At 38.7% G+C, this 21996-nt stretch overlaps 2 protein-coding genes across 6 annotated transcripts in view; both read left to right on the forward strand.

The window, feature by feature from the left end:
• The window catches only part of CERCAM (cerebral endothelial cell adhesion molecule), a 461142-nt gene that overhangs the window by 236759 nt on the left and 202387 nt on the right, over window positions 1-21996 (forward strand). The window lies entirely within an intron of this gene.
• The window catches only part of FPGS (folylpolyglutamate synthase), a 30876-nt gene that overhangs the window by 1126 nt on the left and 7754 nt on the right, over window positions 1-21996 (forward strand). For 2 of the 5 annotated variants that reach the window (XR_011923574.1, XM_072431664.1), the window contains exons 1-10: window positions 1800-1975; window positions 6991-7119; window positions 8802-8855; window positions 11700-11764; window positions 14386-14500; window positions 15820-15897; window positions 15978-16039; window positions 18682-18784; window positions 19223-19300; window positions 19378-19525. Coding sequence is in view for 4 of the 5 variants with exons in the window: in XM_072431664.1 (XP_072287765.1) it covers window positions 1856-1975; window positions 6991-7119; window positions 8802-8855; window positions 11700-11764; window positions 14386-14500; window positions 15820-15897; window positions 15978-16039; window positions 18682-18784; window positions 19223-19300; window positions 19378-19525 (952 nt within the window). In the remaining variant the exon portion in view is untranslated. Of the gene's footprint in view, window positions 1-1799; window positions 1976-4663; window positions 6457-6990; window positions 7120-8801; window positions 8856-11699; window positions 11765-14385; window positions 14501-15819; window positions 15898-15977; window positions 16040-18681; window positions 18785-19222; window positions 19301-19377; window positions 19526-21996 lie in introns of those variants that run through there. The other 3 variants (XM_072431666.1, XM_072431665.1, XM_072431667.1) reach the window with 2 other exon arrangements.

Consider the following 21996-nt stretch of genomic DNA (forward strand, 5'->3'; position numbering starts at 1 on the left):
GATTCTATAGTTAAAAAAAAAAACTGCCTGTGAAAACACTGGCAGTGTGATAGCTGTGTGTGTAAAGTCTGTTTGTCATTTTGCAGCCTAAAAACTCAGTGTTCACTCTTTCAGATCTCCTAAATTGTTGGTTGTAATGACTTGAGATATTTAGGGTACACACGGGACCTTCATATCTACTAATAAGCAAAATATATTTAAAGAATTTAAAGATATGGGGATCACAAGTTTAAAAACTTGTGGAAATTGAACATTTGGGTTGCTGTTTCACATGAAAGTGCACCTAGGAGCCCAAAATTGAAAATGCAAACTAAGGATTCCTGGGGTCACTTACATAGCAAAAAGCATTGGGGTGGAGCCCCTACATTTTTTACCTACCTTTCACAAAACTATATATGTAATACTAAACTACCCTTTCTGCTTCTGTTCTTTGAAACCCAATTTATCTGGAATGGGGGAGGTGCAGGAAACTGAAAATGTAGGTGCAAGTGGGGAACACTTGTACAACCCCCCCCCTAAAATTTAATTAGCATGGCATCATTGGAACATAAAAAAACCTCTGCCCATCAAACTGTCCGCTTCCCTAGCTTGAACCCCAATTTCTGTAGAACAGAGAGGTGCAGGTAAACAAAATAAGAGCTGCAAGTGGGGGACACTTGTGGGTAACATTCCCCAAACTTTCATCTTCATGGGGTCATTACAACATAAAAAAAACACTGCCCTGTTACGCATGAATGTACCCTTCCTGTACCTGAACCCCAATTCCGTTTTAATAGGCAGAGTTTTTTAAGTTTTAATGATTTCATGGTGATGAAATTTTAGGGAATGTTAGCCACAGATGTTCCCCACACGTTTTCAGTTTTCTGCACCTCCCCATTGCAGAGAAATTGGGGTTAAAGTGTTAGAAGTGGGCAGTAATGTGTACCAGGGCAGTGCGTTTTGATGGTGGAGTTTTTCATGTTCTGATGATGCCATAGTGATAAAATTTTAGAGGTGGGGGGGTTAGTGTCCCCCACTACACCTACATTTTTGATTTTGGTCACCCCCTATTCTAGGGAAATTGGAATTCAAAGAAGAGAAGCAGTCAGGGTAACATAGTATGACACCTAAAGATTTGTGACAGGTAGGTATCAATTTAGGGGTCCCATCCCAATGTTCCTTTCTACGTAAGTGGCTCCGGGGGTCTCCAATTTGCATTTTCAATTAAGGACTCCTAGGTCCACTTGCTTTTGAAACAGCAACCCAGATGTATTTTTACAAATTTTTACAATTCTGATCCCCATATCTTGAATTTTTTTTAAAGCTGGGGTGCTGAAATTGTGTTCCCTGTGCACCCTGAAAAACATCACAGACTTGTGCAAGTAAAGGTGTCATATTTTTTTATTTTAGGTCCAATTTAATGGGAAACGATCCCTGATTGTTATTAGGATTTTATAATTGAGACTCATTATCTAGCACACTTTTTAAGTTTAGGGTGGTAATGTCAGCAGCATGGACACATCTCCCATGCTGCTGCTTCTGTGCAAGTGGTGGTATTATTTTACAATACAAGGTGAGCAGGGAGCAGCACAGCTGATTGGTGAGGTCTAAAAAAACACGCACAATTTGAGAACTCACACTGAAGCACAATCTCATTGAAAAAGATAAGATGGGCGCGCTCAGACAGAGAAGCTGATTGTGACGTCTTAAAACACGCCCAATCAGCTGGTAGAACGCCTTCTGATGGTAGGATTTTTTTATAGGATACCTTTCTCGTTTGTTGCCTGTTATATTGGTGCCACACACAAGATGGCGCCGGTGATACGTGGGCCTGTGGGTTACCGCAGGGTCGGGGGGCGTGTCTGGCGCCCTTAGCATGGCTCCATGGTACTGGCCTTTAAACGCGGTGCTCCGGCTGCTGCCGCATGAGTGTGCCGCCTCTGTGTTCCGAGCTTTCAGCGTCCAGACTGTTCCTGCTGTCAAGATGGAGTATCAGGTGAGCGGGGCCGTGCAGGAGTTGCAGGGGCTCCTCCCAACCCATTCATATTTCATGTCAGCAGTCCAGGCGGCCACTTTTGCACTGTAAGATAACACGTGGCTGGAGGAGGACTATAAGTTTCAGCATGCTCAGTGCCTGTGCTAAGTTTTCTAAGTGTTCTGGCATTGCTGTGCCCAGTGAGTGCTCCTTATCTAATAGGCAGATCTGTACACAAATGCGACATTTAATTTAAATGAATCTTTTCAGCAGCTCAGTTCCATAGTTTTTTTTTTCTTCATTCCTTCCCTTATAGGATGTATTGGGATGGCGCTATCATAGTCTGATCTGATACAGATTGCCACCAACTGCCCCTGGGGGAGCACTCAATCTGATTCCCTCCTGCCTCCACGCTTGGGGCAGTTTTGGGTGAATGACAGTTCCTTTTGTCAGTTTAAGTGTGGTCTGATGGAAACTAGATAAGCTTTGAGAATATGAAGAGGGTATAGAAATCTTGTACAGACAAGAAAACTGATGCCAGGATCCCAGTGCTGCAAGGCCAGTGTGCTTACTACCCTGTTTCCCCGATGATAAGACATTGTCTTATTTTTTTTTGAAGGCCAAAATATGCTCTAGGGCTTATTTTCAGGGGGATGCCTTATTTACCCATGAAGAAGACTACAGTACACAGTTATTGTTCATGTGCCATTCATGTCCACTTCTGATCAATCTGTGCCAATCATTGTCCCCTTCTGATCAATCATGTGCCATTCCTGTCCCCTTCTGATCAATCTGTGCCAATCATTGTCCCCTTCTGATTAATCTGATCCATTCATTGTCCCCTTCTACTGTAATCAATAATATACTGTACCATTTAATGTCCCATTCTAAAGCTTACCGTATATAGAGTGGTATTGCTCACAGCAAAAAAAAAACCTGTCTGAACTCCTGAACAAACTCCTGCAGTCTCCGTTAGGGAGGGATGAGGGAAGCTGCCTGTGTTTGCGTGGGCGGAGTCACGTGTGTTTGCATAGGCGGAGTCACTTCAGTCCTGTCACTTCCTCTTCATGAAGAGGACGCACGGAGGAACCACACGGAGGAACCACACACGGAGTCACCCACCGATTCTGGTAAGTAATCGGTGGGTGGCTTATTGCGGGGGGGGGGGCTTATTTTTCATTTTTACCTAAAAAGGGGGGGGGCTGTCTTATTTGATGGCCCTGCCTTATCATCGGGGAAACACGGTAGTAGTGTTTGTAATGCATAGATGGCAGGAGATTATTCATTTAATTCTTTCCCCTGCCCCCATGTTAAACTTTTTTATTCATTTTCATTGATAGAAATGTGAAACAGTGAGGGGGGTGCAGACTGAATGGGAGAGGGGGCTCCATTCAGTACAACAAATATTGTACTGTAACTACGTTTGTAATTGTAATGCTGTTTTACAATTTTCCTTTTTTCACTGCTGCTTTTTTTGGATTTTTTGCAGTTATACGCAGACCATACAGTCCCCAAAGATACCACTCCCCTGAGGAAGCCCATTGAGGCAAAATGCATCTGTTTTATACTTGACTAATACGGTTATTTATTATTAATAGCTAGAACTTTGTCTAGAGTATATATATTCCAGTCCATTGATCAAAGAACTAGACTGTATATATACTATTTGTGACATGATAATAATGTATGAAACCTATTCTGTATCAATACGTAATTAATATTTGCATCAAAATAACCTTGGAACCAGAACCTCTCTTTGGTCCCTGTGGGCTCTGAGGACACACAATTGTCTCAGCTAGATATCTGCTTGTGTTTAATCTCACATGTCCACCTCATCTATGCCAGACATTGCCTAGCTCTGTATTTGAGTATCACTCTGGAGTTCATTGAGTCAGGGTAATTGATCTTGGTGGAGGTGCTGCTGGCAATATATTTATCCTTGACATGTAGACTTTTGCTATGCTGTGTCCATGTGTTGGTACAAAAGAAAGAAAAGAGCCAGGGTATTTGTTTTTGTGGCATTTGTTAGAAGAAGTGTACAAGTTTATTTCTAATTATAGGAATATGTGCATAAGACAATATAATGACCGTATTTACAAGTAGTACAATTGATGAAAGGCCAGTACCCTAAGTGATATAAATATAAGTTACTGAAGTAACTTTGCTGAGCCTTTTTTTATTGTAAATAGACAAGGAAATGATATAAAAATAGCAGCTCTTTATGGCAAACTTGAATAAATTAGATAAAATCCTTTATTTAATTTGTATAAAATAATCATAGAAACATAACAGTATACATAAATCATGCAAACACAATAAGAACCTTTTGTGTTTACTAATCCTGTTTAATAAAAATAATACATATTACAAAATTTCTTAGCAATGTATAGCACTGATGTGTTTTAAGAAAGGATGTTCATCCAACACTAGATTAGTAGGTCAGAATAATTAGTACTGTTATTAAACTTTATTAAGTTTGCCATAAAGAGCCGCTGTTTTTCTATCCATTCCTTGTATTTACAAATAGAGATGGTTGAGGTCAGCCCCACTTTATAACTCAGCACGGGGGTTCCTTTTGACCTGTTAACCAGACATAAACTCCCTAGATGAATTGGAGTGATTACACAATCTGTGACCCGGCGCGTTTCGCCTTTGAGGGCTTCTTCAGGGGACTATTGTATATTGCTGGATGATGTTATGCAATATTTCAAAGATAAGGGAGGAAAAACTTCAGTGGAGGAGATACAAGAATGTAGCACCCATGTCTGGTTATGCTGTAGATGAAAAATGCAGAGCTGTATGTAAAATTTTTTAGAAAGAAAAAATATCAGCTGGCCCATTAATTTTTCAAGAAGAAAATGTCTGGGTGCAATATTTTTCTTTTTTTTCATGGCTGCTTCTGGTCCTGGCCACCACATTCTTCTGGGTTAAATTATATCCAGCATCATCCAACTCTGAACCCTGGCTGTCATTGGCACCCCCCTGGGGCACAGCATCACATGGCACAGGCTGGATAACATGTTGATTACCTGTCACTGTAATAATCCAGTGCTGCCCAGGAGAAATTTACAGCCACCAGAGAAGGACAGACCTGTGGTTCCTCCAGAAAACAATGTTAATCTGGTTAAGGAAATGTAAAGCTGTCCTTTAAAAGTCAAAGACAAGTCAATATTGCAATCATTTAAAAGTGAATTGTTAATAATACACTATAGTACTGACCAAAACATCTGATGGGGAACGGGCATAAGGGCATCCTAAGGGCAAATTCGATTCCTCTGACTTCTGGCATCTCATCTATCTGGAGATCTATTACAAGCTCTATAGGAAGACAGGGACGTTTATTTCTTATTATGCTCCCTTAAAGGAATGACATCTATTTTAGGTGGACTGAATTTAAGCGCTCTGATTGGTATAGGTTACTTTATGTTACCCTTTTACTGTATGACGGGCATGACTGTTCAAAATCTGTCTTCATTCTACCTCTGCAGGTTTGTTATGGGCACATTGCCCTTTTATCAGAATCCTTCATAAATAAAGCTTTTTGGTATTTCTACATTTTTACCTTTTTTACATTTTTACCTTTTTCCAAGAAAACTCCTTTTTTTTTTTGTTGCGATGCAATAACTTAGACATTGGTTTTGTTTAACCACCTGTGGAGAGACTCCAAAGGATGGAAATCTGTGGTTTAACGCCCTTAATCATGGTTGATATTTGTATTCTTACTTAGGCTGGGTCTACACAGACGTTTTTAAAAATGCATGTAAATGTTCCTATTGCATTTTTATGCACTTTTATTAGCCTTTTAAAAGTAACCTTTAAAATCATGGAAAACGCCTATGCTACATTTTTTCCCGTTTCCTGCGTTTTTAACTCATTTGCTTAAAAATGCGGAAAAACGACCCATTGAAATCATTGGAAGCGTTTACCTGTGTTTTCCGCCGTTTTCCAGATAAAGCTCATAAACATGCCTCAAGGTAACGTCCTGGTGTAGATTAGCATATTGGAATGCATGGGGATTTCAAACATGGGCTTTAAAAGCCTCAGGTTAAACGCTGGGGAAAGCGTCCGTGTAGACTAAGCCTTACATCCATTCTGCTTCTGTAAAAATGTATTCATTTCCTGTGTGTGGATATGTTCCAAGCCACCAGTACATCAGTTTTATGACCCACTGCTTGCAAATAATTATTGTAAAACAAGCAAGCAGGGACAGTGAAGTAATGCAAAACCATGATAGTGCTGTACTTAGTTGCTGCTGAAACTGATATAGATGACCAAAATAATAAATACCTGACTTACCTTTAGGCAATTTTGGACCCAACTAGCTAAAATCTGTATCTGCATCCACTGTGCTTTTTTCCCTGATTTCTACAAGTTTGGCTCTAAAGCCCTGTACAGACTCCAGGTTTTCGTTGCTGGAAACAATCTTTTGCAATCCTTTCCAGAGACAAAGGAACAAAGCTGTACACAAAACACTGATCCGCTTTTTGGAGAAGTAGTGATGGGTGAGTGGCTGTGCTTCCCTACATAGAAAAATATGGGTGTACACATGCCTGATGTTTGCTTGAGATGATCACGACCGTGTGTCTAGGGTAGGAGTGGGCAAACTTTGTCTCAGAGGTCACAATGTTGTTCTAAAATTTGGCCAGGATCAGATGGATGAAGCGCCAAGACGGGTGTCACTGAACATGACGTAATGATGACAAAACCCTGCCCACTCTCCTATCGCAGATCTGAGCCTGCGATGGGAGAGTGGGCTGGATGTTCCGCCCACTTCCCCGAGCTCGGGATTTGTACCAAAAACATGGTCTGCGGCTCTGGTCGGTGCGACCCCCAGCGGGTTCCTTCTCCTAACCCGGCCAGAGTCGCGGACCACTGATCTACTTCAGCCGAGCCTTCAGGCCGTATATGGCCCGGGGGCTGTAGTTTGCCCATGCCTGGTCTAGGGTGACAATATTCCAGGGTGTGTATGTTGGATAAGATACAGAATGGATGAGACCAACGTAGTTCTCTGCTTATTGTCTTATTCCTTTTCTCAGGATGCAATACGTACACTGAACACACTGCAGACAAATGCCAGTTACCTGGATCAGGTGAAGAGACAGAGGAATGATCCGCAGGAACAACTAGTTGCTATGAGGGGCTTCTTGGAGAGAAGTGGCCTGAGGGTTAGTGACATTAATTGAATCCTAATAAAGGTGATAGGTTTTCTGCTATGTACATGGTTTACCAGGGATCCCAGGATGTGCTTGAATGGTAGATCAGCAGTTTTTATTAACACTAATAGTGGTGAGATAGATATGTTCAACCCCCATAGCGGTAATCCTAAGTGTGACTCGGGGTGGATTTTACCTGCAAAAAGCAGTAATCCCGAGTCAACTCGGGGTAGCGTTAAAAAAAAAAAAAAAAAAAAAAAAAAAAAAAACCCACTTACCTTGCTTCGTTGTCTTTCTGCTGGTCCCTGCAAGTCCTGGGGACACGTCCTGCTCCTCCGATCTCCAGCCGCGCATCGGTGCGGGCATGCAGATCGGCAGAAAATTTAAATAATTTTGTATTGGATTCAATACAAAATAGCTGTATTGAGTCCAATACAAAGAAATGTGTGTGTATATATATATATATATATATATATATATAATAAATTATATATGCTACAGTACACCTACATTACGTGTTTAACTATTTTTTTTATTTTTTAACAGATTTTTGTGTTTTTTTTATTTTGTTTTTTAAGTTTTTGACATATTTTAGTGAGACATGCCTAAGAATTATAGCCTACAATGTAAAATAAATTTCAATGCAAAAAAAACTAATTAGTAACCTAATTAGTAATTTTTCACTATTCTGAGCTAAAAAGCTCACCCTAAAACAGCTGGATAAAAACTTGAACTCCAGATGAAAAATGTATTCCATTCAACCCACTAATACAGAGATAAAAAGCATTAGAGCAGGCTGGGCAGGAGACCTGATTTTTCTTGCTACAGTTATAATACAGATCATTTCCTTCCCCAATCTTGTGATTGTGCAGTGGAGAAGCAAAAGACTGATGACCTCATTTCTGTGACTCTGCTTTCTCCAGCTATTACAGTACCTTATCCTGTACTATCACAGCACTGCACCATATCTAATTGGCTCCTGGTTCCACCCTTCCTTTCCTAGTCTGATTTCTGTGGAAAGGTGACCAGGCATCCAACACTCCCAGGAAGTTTATGGGATGCCGGAGATTCTTCTAGCATTCAGCTTTGAGAGGAGGGTTTAAAGGCTTCAGGTATAAAATGCAGGCACAGAGTTTTTAGTGTGTCTTATGACTGAGCTTTGTTACTTGCATTTACAGCTTCCTATCCATAATACATTGTTAAATAATAGGCTGAATGGACATTCTCCTTGACAATTGCTTTGGATTCTATGCTGGTTAAAGACAGTTAAAGAATGAAAATGTAATTTGAGTTGACAAGTTGTCTGACCCCTCAACAGTCCAATGATTTTGCTGAAAGTAATCATTTATCAGTGTTCAATCCCAGCCAGGGAGAAGGAATTCTTCAGGTCCTGTACATATTTTTGTCTGTATTTTTAGACAACTTCATTTTATAACTTGCTGCAGACATTTTAATGCATGCCGGGACTGAAAGGTGCAAAATCGAAAGCCGTAAACCACTACATTTATTTACCCATTAACAAATGACTCTCAGGATTTCTAGTTCTGCTTTACAATAAGTTGAAATGTATTTATGGGTGTAATCTAAGAACTTTATCTATCTAAGTTTATGATAGTAAGTTTTTTTTTTTGTTTTTTTTTTTTTTTTTTGTTGCCTTGTGTTCTCACTGTTTGCTTTGTTGTGTGTGTGTTCAGGTGGAAGACTTGGATCAGCTAAATATAATTCATGTGACTGGGACAAAAGGCAAGGTGAGTTGCAGAGGAGAGAAAAAGTGGCAGCCTAATATTGTTTTGAAAAATATATGTGAAAGGTTCACTTTTCATTTACCTATGTAACATTATATGAACATCTGTTTATGATGTGCCGCTGTTGGCAAAATGTACTTTTTTTGAGAATATTGGGTTGTCGGCATCTAAGGTCTGTGATTACATTTGTTTTTATTCAATTGGGGGGGAAGGTGTGTTGTTTTAAAACTGCACCTACATGACATTTTATTCATACTTTGCCCCTAGCAATTTCCACCAATCATATTTAGCAAACCTTAAAGCTTGCATATGGTTGGTTGCTCTGTGGAACACAATTCTGTATGATAAACATCATACATCATGTATTCTGCTGGCAATACACACCTCAATAGGTGACATATTTTTAAAATTCTTTGTTCTCCTGCAGCAATACACACCTCCATAGGTGATGTATTTTTAAAATACTTTAATGTCACTAACGTAATTTTAGAACACTTTGAACTTTTGTTGCAATAACAATGTATGATTGAAGGATAACACTGGGGAATGCATTTTTTGTTGAGTTAGATCTTGTTTTTTACTAATTTTTCAGAGGTGAATCCAGAAATGACCCCCAGATGTTTGCTATCACATTCAGTTTTTATGATACAGGGTACCTTCTATTTTTGTCAAAAATGATACACATTTTACATACAATGAAAAAATAATGAAATAATAACTTGAATGTACTGTTTATTTAAATTTCTTTTGTTCATACAAGGGATTTTTTTTGTTACTCTGACTTTTTTTTTTTTTTACAGTAAACCTTTTGAAAATTAATTGGGTAAGCAGTTAAGGTAAAAATTTATATACCTCTTCCTGGAGTGTTCAGTGTTAGGGCAATCCTGCCAAATGCTGCAACAATAGCTACAATACCATCAAACACTTTATTTACTTAAAAACAGTCTCCTTCATTTGGCAAAGCTTTAATTAACTACTTCATCATACCCAGTTTCATATGGGGAGGTGGGAATATATTATTCTTTCAAGCTCTCACGAGCTGCTGTCCCACATGCACAGATAACAGGGATACTTGGTGTATCCGCGTTGCTGACCAAGAAGGAACCATACCATTTTAAGGTCAACACAGATGACCCAATTGTGTTGGTGATTTTGCAACAACTCAATGACTCTCTTTATATCTGCATATTTTTCAGAAAGAGAAACTGAATGGCCAATTGGGACTGACCCCAATATTTTTCCATTGTGAAAGAGGACACACTCTAAGCTCCGGTTTGAGCTATTGATGGATAATCCCCATTCAGTTGAGTTATAGATTAGAATTCCCAATTCCTCCTTTAAACCAGGTATGTTCGAAAGAACGATACCTTAGTTCCTTTTCCAAGTATTTTTTTCCTATGCAGTCTTGATGCAAGGAGTTCTGAAACCTTCTTTTCGATAGTGCCAAATCGCTCAACCCATGCTGATCAAATCCCTTACCAACAGAGTCCTCTTCAATTTCAAACTCTTCTTCATTGTTGTCACCTAGTTCATCACCGTAATCATGTTCTTCAGAGAGGGTAGTGTAATAAAAACCGGCACTGGGATTTCATCTGAATAAGTCTTGGGCGTATAGCCGATGGTAGACTAGGATACTCTTACATTTTTTTTTCTTGTTATATCCTGAAGTTTTCATTAAATGATCTCCTAATAAACTCCTCGACACACTGTTTCCACATCTTATAAGGGGCCCAGGACTTACCTTGTTCACCAAGTTAACTTTGAAATATGCCAAATAGGCTTGCTCTACAAATGTGTTGATGTTCGCCTTTTGACTGGGAATGGTGAAACTGCCACGGATGTAACAAAATGAATCAGGGTTGTTTAGGCACTTACGCACCAGAAACAGCAGAGCCAGACATAATCTGAAAGAAAGGAATTACGTTTGTAAGTAGAAAAATAAATTTTGCTTATTCACTACGTAGAGCAATCACAACCTCTGACCACACTGTCTTGCGTGTAAATCAATAGCCTATGTAAATTCATGCTTCAGTAATTCATTATTATAAGCGGTAGTGATAAAACCTGACGTGATAGAAGAAAACTTAACTGCACTTTCAGAATCAGCATGCCTATTTTAGTGTAAATTAGCTTAAAAAAGGTCGACAAAAAAAACATTGTGTTCGACAAAAACATGTGTTCAACATTGTTCCCCAGTGTAATTAGATTCCAGTTTTAAAGGGAAAAGCCATTTTCATGCTCATATGAGGGACCAAATGAGGTCACCTTCCTCAGGTTCTCCTCCAAAATGGAAGGAGAAATATGAAAGTTGCCCATGGTGAGGAAATGCTAGTTTCCCGGTTTCATAGTGGATGTTTATTATCTCATTTGCTGACAACTATGTAGACAATTCAATCTGAAGTTACTTATTGTATGTTCTTAGTTGGTGACATAGCCAGCTGCCTTTAAATTTTCTATTATGGTGAGTTTTGTGTGTGAGTCCTATACACAGACACCTCTTGGCTGCCATTTCTAACGTCTATTTTTTTCTCTATGAAGATGGTTTGCCTTGAATGGTGTTTACATTCCTGATGCAGAAATCCTCACTGGTGCTGAATATACAGTAGCTCTCCAAAAAAACTTGACCTGACCTATATTAGTAACATCTCCACCATATTTGTACAGCTTTTTGCATGTCTTTTGGAATTAACTGCACACTGTCAGTGAAAATTTCTGCATCTCCTCATGGAATCAAATACAGAGATTTGGCAAGAGCGGATTCTGATTTTGTAATGTAACTTTTATCTGTGTGCTGCTAATTTTGATTGTGTGACAAATGACCATTCTCTTTGTGTTTTCTTTATTTAGGGATCTACATGTGCCTTTACAGAGCAGATTCTGCGGAACTACGGCCTAAAAACTGGATTTTATAGGTAATTGTCATAAAGTTTTGAATGTGGCAAAGTTTGATATAATTATTATAAATGGGCACCAAAACTGTTTAATAGGTGAGCAATGAACACTGCTGAGTTCCTGTCAAATGAGAGCTACAGTGGAAAGCTGATAATTTCAAAGTTCTTGGCTGACAGTCGAGAGCACAGCCAGTACTTATCTGTCATGGCCATTGTGTGTTTGTGCTTACCCATTATTAAAAAAGAAACTAGAGGTGCTAAATAAAACTCCACAGTTGTAAATTTTAGGAAAAGCATGGTGGCAAGTTGGATAAATATTTGTTCCCTGCGCAAAAAAAAAGGTACTAAAACTAAACATCGACATGTTCAGGGTCTGATCCATAACTACCTCTTCTTTTTTTTTTTTTTTTTCTCTTCCCCTATTTACTATAACAATGGGGAAAAGGAAAGTAAGGAGGGAAACAAACAAAAGGGTCAAAAATAGTGCAGCATGTCTATATAAACATTTGGGAGATGGCGTCTCATATATTAAATACTAATATACTTCAAATTCAAAATTAGTTAATATACAAACTAACCATGAACCAACTAATTTCGGTCATGAAACAAATATAGCCATCTGGTCAATTCGTGTTAAGATGTACCCAAGGCCCTCATGTCATGTCATATGTGTTATGACAAAAGTTTTTGATTATATCATGTAGTTGTGTAGGTGGAAGGCTATATTGTGGATAAAACATCCATGTATTAAAAAATCATTGAGAGTGGGTGTCAAGGTTTTTGGGTAGCCTCAGTCTTATCTAATAACATCAAAAATTGTGAGATTGTCAGGGGATATAGTTCTAGACAATTTTTTAATACACACTTCTTAGCAGACATAAAACATAATTAGTCCAATTTTAACAGACACAAAAAAAAAGTTATGGCCCTGGGAATGTATAGATGTTGGTGATGCATAGAAAAGAGCCGTATGTGGAGTCATAGGATATGTTCGGCCTGTTATGTTAGCCCTGAGTGTAAAAACAGACCACCAAAATGATTGAATATTAGGACACGTCCATACCACATGTTCCAATGTACTCCTAGGATGATTACATTTTGAATAACCTGTATATAGTCTATGAACTGATGAGGATGTTATCATTAAGTCAAATCTATTGTAGGTCTCTCTACACCTTGCTGATTATACTTTTGATGGACCTCCACCTTGTGATAGACCAGCTGGATTCTAGTAGGTCCTGAGTATCTAAACAAGGCAACTCTAAAAACGTGGCCCATTGGTGCACAAATGGCAATTGAGGTCCAGGATCTGAGGGGCAGTTCAATAAGGAATAATATTAGATGGAGTATTTAGAATAGGAAACACCCAATAGTTGAAGAAGAGAAGGAGTCGGCTCCATCAGAGTTGTGGCCTCTATAGATCCAAAAATTATCCGTTTCAATTGTAAGTACAATAAAAAGTGATGAGAAGGAAGGGCATATTTTGTGCTAAGAATGGGAAAGGGCAGTAGCATATTGTTTTTATCTAGCACATAGGCCAAAGAGGTTATACCACACCACGTCTCACCCAAAAACGGTAAGCTTTAAACAGAGAGCCTTGTGGAAAGCTTGAAGTGGTGCATATGGGCATAGCTGGGTTGAATTGGGCATACCATCTATGTAACTTCCTAATTTCCCACCACGCTATCAAAGTGTGTCTCAAAAGTAAATTTTTCCAAAGAGTATGTGGAATGGCTGAGAATGAAGTTTTTGAAAGACCTAATAATGACCAAGGTCTTACCAGTAAAGAATCTAATCGCTGTGTAATCGGATGTACTATGCCACCAATCTTTCACATGGCACATGAGACAAGCCAAATTGTATTTTCATATGTCAGGAAAGTTTAAACCCCACTGTTGTTTTGGATGATACAACTTTGATCTGGCTATTCGTGGTGTTTTACCTTGCCACAAAAAAGATACACAAGCTGGGTGAAGTCTCTTAACATGTGAGTGACAAAGAAGAAAAGTAAAGCTTGCAATGGGTATAACAATCTTGTGAAGCTGATCATCGTGATCAGATAACAACAACCCATTAGTCATATAGGTAAGTTCTCCCAGGTTGATAGCTCAGATACAATTTTAAATAATGAGTTGTGTGTAGTTTAACATATACATGTCAGGAACATTGCAAGTAATTTTTACCCCTTGATATGTGATAGTGTGTTTGGCTATTTTGAGACTTTTAATCACTGACATTACATCAGTGGAGTGAGATGTTTTGGAAAAAAAAAGCAATTCAGTTTTAGAATAATTAATTCTGATACAAGTTGGCTTTTAAGCACATTCCCAGGCAAACTGTCAAGTTGACAGATACAATTTGACAGCAGGTTTACCTGCCCAGAGATTTATATTTTACTTTCCACTGGAGACCTGACTTTTCCCTACGTCAGCTAAGTAATACAACCCTAGCTTGTTATTATAATACAGTTTGGTTGAAGAATCCACATTGCAGGGCTGATTGACAAAACATTTATAGCCTGTTTTACACTGCCCTAATGGCTTTCATGTTCTTCTGCTACTAACTTGGATAGATCTTTGTTCAAGATATTTAGGGCTTTGCATCTGCAAAATCTAACCTTCGCTTTTTTTGATCTTTTGTAGCTCTCCTCATCTAGTACAAGTCAGAGAGAGGATCCGGATCAATGGGCAGCCAATTAGCAAGGAGCTCTTCAGTAAATACTTCTGGCAAGTTTACAATCGTCTGGAAGAGAGCAAGGTGAGTCTGAGGTTGCGGGTTTGACATAATAATAAACCCCAGGCATCTCTCCTTTTTCTGATCTAGGTGCTTCTTTACAGGGGTTTGCAGGAGGCTGTAAGGACTTCTGGTTTACCAGTTGTGGACCTAAGGCTGTATTTTTAAATTTACTGGATCAGACAGGAAGCATATTACAGATATTTATCCATAGTGGTCTGGTTTTATCAGAACACATGAGAAGCTGATGTAAAGTGTGGTGTGTGTGTGTGTGTGTGTTTTTTTTTTTTTTTTTTTTTTAGGTACACTCTTGCCAAAATGTGTATTGAAACCCATACAAGTACAACAACCTCTCCAGTGCTTCAGCTTATCTTTTTTGTGCATTGTTGTATTCTTCCAGTCAGTCCATTTTTTTTTCTAAAATTGTCAGAACCAAGATCTTGCCCATAATGAGCAGTCACATTTAAAGAAGCCATTAAATTCTGCATGTGATTGATTAAAAAGGGCAGATAGAAAATCACAATGTTATAGGAGATCTTTACCAGAAAACACAAGACTGGCTTTGCTCACTTCTTTCAAACTTAATAGCTGCCTGACTGTCTCTGGTCCAGGGGTCTCTTCCATTGGGTCCCATGTCATCCCGGCATCCGTCTTCGGGTCAGTGCTCCAGGCGCTGCAATTTTCTCCTCTTCTTCCGATCTCACGCCTGGGTCGGGTGATGTAGGAAGAAGGGATCGCTGCGCATGCTTTAGATCGGCATGTTTTTTACCCTTTTGAAAAAAGGGCTCCCTCTGCACATGCCCGGGCATACGAAAAAGGAGCAAACAAGGTCCATAAATATTTGGACAGACAACTTTTTTCTGATTTTGGTTCTGTACATTACCACAATTAATTTAAATGAAACTTAGATGCAGTTGAACTGCAGACTTTCAGCTTTATTTCAGAACCAAAATTGGAAAAAAGTTCTCTGTCCAAATATTTATGGACCTAACTATTAGGAGGAATGGTGTCAGTTACTGTATAAAATCCTAAGTGTGAGTTAATCACAAACAAAGCAAAAAGAAACAAATGCAGAGTTTGTCTTGGTCATTAAAGAGTTACCAGAGGCTGCAGAATGAGCTCAGCCTTTAAGATCACCCACAACCTCAGCTGTGTTTAGCAAAATTTTCTTCTGCAAGTCATGCAAACCGCCTCTGTTCTGCAAAGGAGCGAACAGAGAAGCCCCTAGAAGGCGTCCCTATGTCGAATGTCCTTAACCCGGGAACCACCTGTACCTGTATATCAACTAGGAAGCTAGCATTTTTCTAATGATGGTTCTCTTTTTTGTTTTTTTGTTTTTTAAGCATGAAGACATATGTTCCATGCCTCCTTACTTCCGATTCCTGACTATTATGGCTTTCCATGTGTTCCTTCAGGAGAAGGTTTGCATATTTAATAAGACCATAGGTGGTTCTGAGCCTCTCTCAATGTCCTGAGCTCAAGTCTTTTCTTTCTGTCACAGGTAGACCTGGCTGTATTGGAGGTGGGAATTGGAGGAGCATATGACTGCACAAATATTATTAGGTATGTAGTACATGTTAAAGCCCCCTAGGGGTCTGATTCTGTCCACATTTCCGTGCAAAAAGTGATACAATTTTTTTGCATGGAAATTTATTTTACATTGTAGGCTATAATTCTTAGGCAAAACTCACCAAAATATGTCCAATAGGTATTACATTTATTAAATTAAAAAAAAAAAAAATAAAAAAAAATAGTTTAACTTAATATTAACTGCACAGCAGCATATAATATATAAATATATATGTATGTATATAATATGAATATTTCTTTGTATTGGACTCAATACCACTATTTTGTATTGAATCCAAGACAAAGTGGCCGCACTGAGGTCACGGGAAACCCGGTTGATCTTGGCTCTGCAGTTAGTGGCTGGAGGCAGACGTGTCCCCAGGACCTGCGGGGACGAGCAGGACACCGGGGGACAGCAATGGAGCAAGGTAAGTGTGTGTGTGTTTTTTTTTTTTTTCTTTTTTTTTAGTTAAAGTTTCCCCGAGTGCGATTTGGGATTACCGCTTTTTGCAACTAAAATCCACACTGAGTCACACTTGGGATTACCGCTTAGGTGGTTACCTGTGGGCTTTATGCAAGAAGCTTTATTATATAAAAGGTGGGTTTAATTAGTCCAAAATAATTAGGCTTGGTCATTAGTGTAAAAGTTAACCCCCCTAGCGTTCTAATTCTGTAATTTTTTGATGCAAAAAGTGATCCTATTTTTTTTTGCATAGAAATTTTTGTTTATATTGTGGGCCTGTAATTCTTAGGATTAACTCCCGGGTATAATAATTATATTTATTTATTATATTATAATCATAAGTTATAATATAATACACAATTATAATACATAATTATAAAAAATTATGAAATAATAGACCACAACAGTGTAATTTATCAAAAAAATTTTTTTTTATCAAAAAATTCTAACTGAAATTTTCCAAACAAGGGTGCAATATTATTCATAAATAAGAAGATAAATTAAATGCAGATTTTAGAAAAAAAAAATTATTTACATTTTTAGTAAACATCCCGGGTGTGGTAGATTTTGAAGCAGGGTGCTGTAAAAAGTCCAACATCACAGTCAGGACAGTCAAGGTCAGGGCTAATAGTGGGCAAAATGAAAATCAGGGCACTGGGCAATAATGCTTGGAGTACTATATTATGTATTTGTACTTTTATTATGTGTTTTGTGTGTTTTTCACTGTAAAAAAAAATTTAAAAGCAGATCACATAGTAATCTGCTTTTAAATTTCCCGCCCCCACAATCCATTACTCCACCGCATCTCCCGGAAGATGTCACACATCTTGCCGGGTGATGCAGTGGGGATGTCCCCGCCCTACTCATTCCCCTGCTCGCATCAACCGGAGATCAGCCTCCGGGAGTAGGGGATGATGTCCCCGCTGCTCACCCTCCTGCTCGCATCAACCGGAGATCAGCCTCCGGGAGTAGGGGATGATGTCCCCGCTGCTCACCCTCCTGCTCGCATCACCCAGAGATCAGCCTCCGGGAGATGCGAGCAGGAGTAGATCCAGGGGGTGCTGCCAGCGGAAAATCTCCGCTGGCATCACCCTCTGGATTTACTGTTGGTGATCGCATCTGCCGTTAGATGCGATGCACTAAGCAGAAATCCTGCATGGTGCATCGCATCTAACTGCAGATGCGTGCATCGGGGTGGTGGGGACCCGGGCGGTATTTAAAAGCAGATTACTCCGTAATCTGCTTTTAAATTTCCCGCCCAGCCACGCCCCTCGACGGAGAAGCGCCCCGCCATCACAGCGGGATCCTGAGATCGCCGCTGGAGCGCGGGGATAAGGTAAGGGGGTCCCCCAAAGGTACCCCGAGTGTGACTCGGGATTACCGATTTTTTGCAATTTTTCCCACCCCGAGTCACACTCGGGAATACCGCTAGGGAGGTTAAGAAAGTTATTTTGTTAAAAATTAACGCACAAGCCCATAACCTTTTAAGCAGTGTTCTTTTGTACAGATGATTTTTCTCATTGATGCTGCCATAAATATTTTTACAGTGCAAGATTTGGTAATTATAAAGTACGAGAAGGTGAGAATTTTCTGTGTCTTTTCTACCAAAGCACCAGAACTTGTAATTTATCAGAGATCATGTGACAACATGTAATAGCATTTAGTTGTGTTAACATCATTGGATGTAGACTGAAGAAACAACTTTATTTAAATATTCTATAAATTTGTTCCCCAGTTAGATGCAATGACTTTTTTTCACCTTGGCAGATCCGCAGATCCTTCATTCGCTCCGGTGCTTTCCTGGATTGGGTCCCATTCTGTCCTGTAATCCACCTTTATTTGTAAAATCTGCTATGTCATTTGAAGACAAATGTTCAAAGAAAGCCTTCTTTTCTTACAGTTTTGCTAAAAACGTCAGCAGGCAACGTCCAGAGCAGCATGCCAATTTAGGTACTCACAATAAACTCCCATCTGATAGGGGCCTGTTTTAAGAGATGTGTATACCGGTTGGACCTCAAATTTTACAAAGATTTCTGCTTGAGGCAGCTTCCCTCATACAGGACTGGCTGTATGGCACAAACATTGCATGCCATTGATCCTTGTTTTTCTGGTGACAAAGATAATGGGATATAAAATATTTTCACTGACCTGACATGTTATTTTTTTCCTTTAGGAAACCAATTGTTTGTGGAATCTCCTCCCTAGGTATTGACCACACATCCATCCTGGGAGAGACTATTGAGAAGATTGCTTGGCAGAAAGGAGGAATATTTAAGGTTTGTGGATTAATGAGAACATTGTTGTTTCACTCCACTTGTCTGGTTGGCATTGTGGCTATAATAAAACAGTCACTGTTCACCTGTTTTGATAAAATATAGGTTGGGCAAATACAGCAGCTTGAGGTATATGTTCTTTGTACAGGAGGGTAGACATTTTCTCTCCTGGCAAATAAATATATTGACACACAAATTTTTTAATCATTTATATATAATGCAGTAGCATAGTAAAATGCACAAAGGTGTCAAGATAATTAAAAAAAAAATGAATTTGTGAAAAAGGCCACCAAAAATTTTGTTAGTATAAAAACATTTTATGAATCACTTGGTTTTGCAAAATAGGCGTCATTGGTACTTGACAGTAAAGGCTTGAATATAAAAAATGTTCTGCTTTTCTGTTAGACAGGAGCTTAGTAACCTGGCCTTTTGTATTTTCAGCCATGTGTTCCAGCATTTACTGCCCCTCAGTCTGCTGGTCCTCTACAGGTGCTAAAAAATAGAGCACAGGACATTGGGGTAAGTTCCTGTTCTGGAAATCTCTCTGATAAGCCATAATTTGCAAAGTTGTTTACTGAGAGCGATTTATTTTTCAGTGTCCTCTATACATTTGTCCAGACCTAACGGAATATGAGGAGGAGGGGAAGTCTTTGCATCTTGGTCTGGCAGGCGATCATCAAAAAACAAATGCATCCCTTGCGCTTCAGTTGGCACAGATGTGGCTTCAGCAAAAAGGCTGCCAAGGTAAACAAGCAAAAAATCCCAATCTATCCAAAGGGGCAAACACTTATCTAGGAAGAAATTAATTATGAATTCCTATTAAAAAATGATTTGTTTTCATGGATAAAATGTTTTTCTTTGTTTTTTTTTTTTATTCCGAGAACACTGTAAAAAAAAAAAAAAAAAAAAAAAATACAATTTCACAAAGACATATATAATCTAAATACTACAGCATACAAGAAGAAGCATTCTAAATGGTAACCATGCATTATTACAATAAAATGAAAAATTTTTAAGTATCAACTGTTTAACAAGAGACAGGAGGGTCGTTAGTCAATAAGCAGTATATGTACCATGAGGTTTGATCAAATGATGAAATCACTTGTTTCCAGAGATCTTCAGGTACGATAGCAATTAATGACTTAAGGACGGTGAAATACCAAGAGTAATCTAATTCTTAACGTGAAATATAGTTGCCAATCCTATGTTTACTATGTCAAGAAAAAAGGATGAGATAGACGGCTTTTTTACGTAATAAAAACTATTTACAATTAATAAACTAGACAACTTTCCACTATGCTAGGTAGACGAGTATATGAATCACAACAAAATAATAGAACAATGTTACATTTCCGAAAAAGCCATTTATCTTTTCCTTTTTTCCTTGATAAGATGGCAATAAAGGATTCCCAAACCTCAGAGAAACCCTCCACTCATGACTATCCAATGTAGCCTCTATCCAGTCCATCTGAAAGATATAGCACAATTTTTTAAAAAAGAGGCCCAGCGTAACAAGCTCATCCGGTATCCACTTATGTTAAATAGCTTTCCTATCTGCTAAGGAGATAATGGACATGAGCCTACTACATCCCCTAGCAATCTGGGTTCTCTGTCTTGTTGCCTCTTCAAAGAATACCCCAAGCTAGGAATATTGGTATGCAATTTACCCCTCTCCAAAGGTATTTAATTTTTTGAACAATTCCAAAACATATTGTATAAGTCCGCTTCCGGTGCTGTACGCTAAATCCCATATAATAAGAGTGTAAAGGAGAATTATATACCCTGTAGAAAATCTTTAATGTTATCTCCCTGTACATAGATGAAGAAATTGCTGCAGAAAGCGAAATTCTGAGCATTCAATCTCCGACAGTTTTTTTTATCACCCATAAAAAAAAAAAATCACTATTAGTGCACAATGAAATAAAAAGACTATTTAACCCCCCTAGCGTTATTCTCGAATGTGACTTGGGGTGGATTTTCCAGGCAAAAATCGGTATTCCCGAGTCACACTCGGAGTAGCTTTTAACTAAAAAAAAAACAAAAACCCCACTTAGCTTGCTGGTGCTGGGGGCTCGCCCTTCCTCCTCAATCTCCAGGCGGTGTATGCATCGACGATCCCTGGGGTAACCCGATGACATTGGTGCAGGCGAGAAGATCGGCGGGAAATTCAAATAATTATGTATTGAATTCAATACAAAATAACTGTATTAAGTCCAATACAAAGAAATATTCATATATTATATGTTATATATGCTACTGTACCGTTGTATTAGTTGTTTAAATATATATTTTTAACATTTTTTTTGTTATTTAAAGCTTATTTTTAAATTTGTTAAATTTATTAAATATCAGTGAGTTATGTCTAAGAATTATAGCCTACAATGAAAAATACATTGCCATGCAAAAAATTGTACCTCTTTTTGCATGGAAATTTGGACGGAATTAGAATGCTAGGGAGGTTAATTGAAATCGACTCCTGACTTTATGCCAGACATGCCAGCAGGTGTAAAAGGGTAAAAATGGTTATCTATTTTTTATTCCCAAAACTCCTGGAATGCCTTTTAATTGTGGTCACTTACTATATGTAGGCTTTGATACTTGTGGTGACTTGGGTCTAAGCCTCTCACCTACTGAGCCAAGCTGTCCCCTGTAGCAGCTATTGAGGATCTGTGCCCATATGTACATATTACAAAATGGCACATTCACACAATATAGCTGGCTTATCTGCCTAATCATTCTCTAACTCCACTTTCTTAATAATGCAACATCTGAAGTCTTACCTTGCTTTATTTTAATTGCTGAAATCTGCTGAAATCTTAACATCGTTGTCTTCTGGGTTTGCTATCTTGTCTGTTCTATGTTGACATAACTCCCACACGTGTACACAGGAGCTTATTGTTTTGATACTCAAACATGCGGAAAATAAATAATAAGCTGCACATGAGTAATTCATGTGCATTCAAATGTAATATTGCTGAAAGACAGAGGAGCTCCTGCCAGCAGGTTCTGTTTTAGCCCTTTCAGTGTATTTACATGTACCACATGCCATTGCATTCACAAGGTTAAAACACTCCCTTACACAAACCCCCTATCCCCTTACCTTCCCCAACATTTTGTAAATGACCGCATGAACAAGTTGGATGATAGCATGAACAAGTGTATGATACATTTTTTTGCTTTACCATTTTACTGGTGCATGTTTTTGGACCTGACAC

Source organism: Pyxicephalus adspersus, chromosome Z, assembly GCF_032062135.1.
Source record: "Pyxicephalus adspersus chromosome Z, UCB_Pads_2.0, whole genome shotgun sequence".
In the NCBI taxonomy this organism is placed as follows: domain Eukaryota; kingdom Metazoa; phylum Chordata; class Amphibia; order Anura; family Pyxicephalidae; genus Pyxicephalus; species Pyxicephalus adspersus.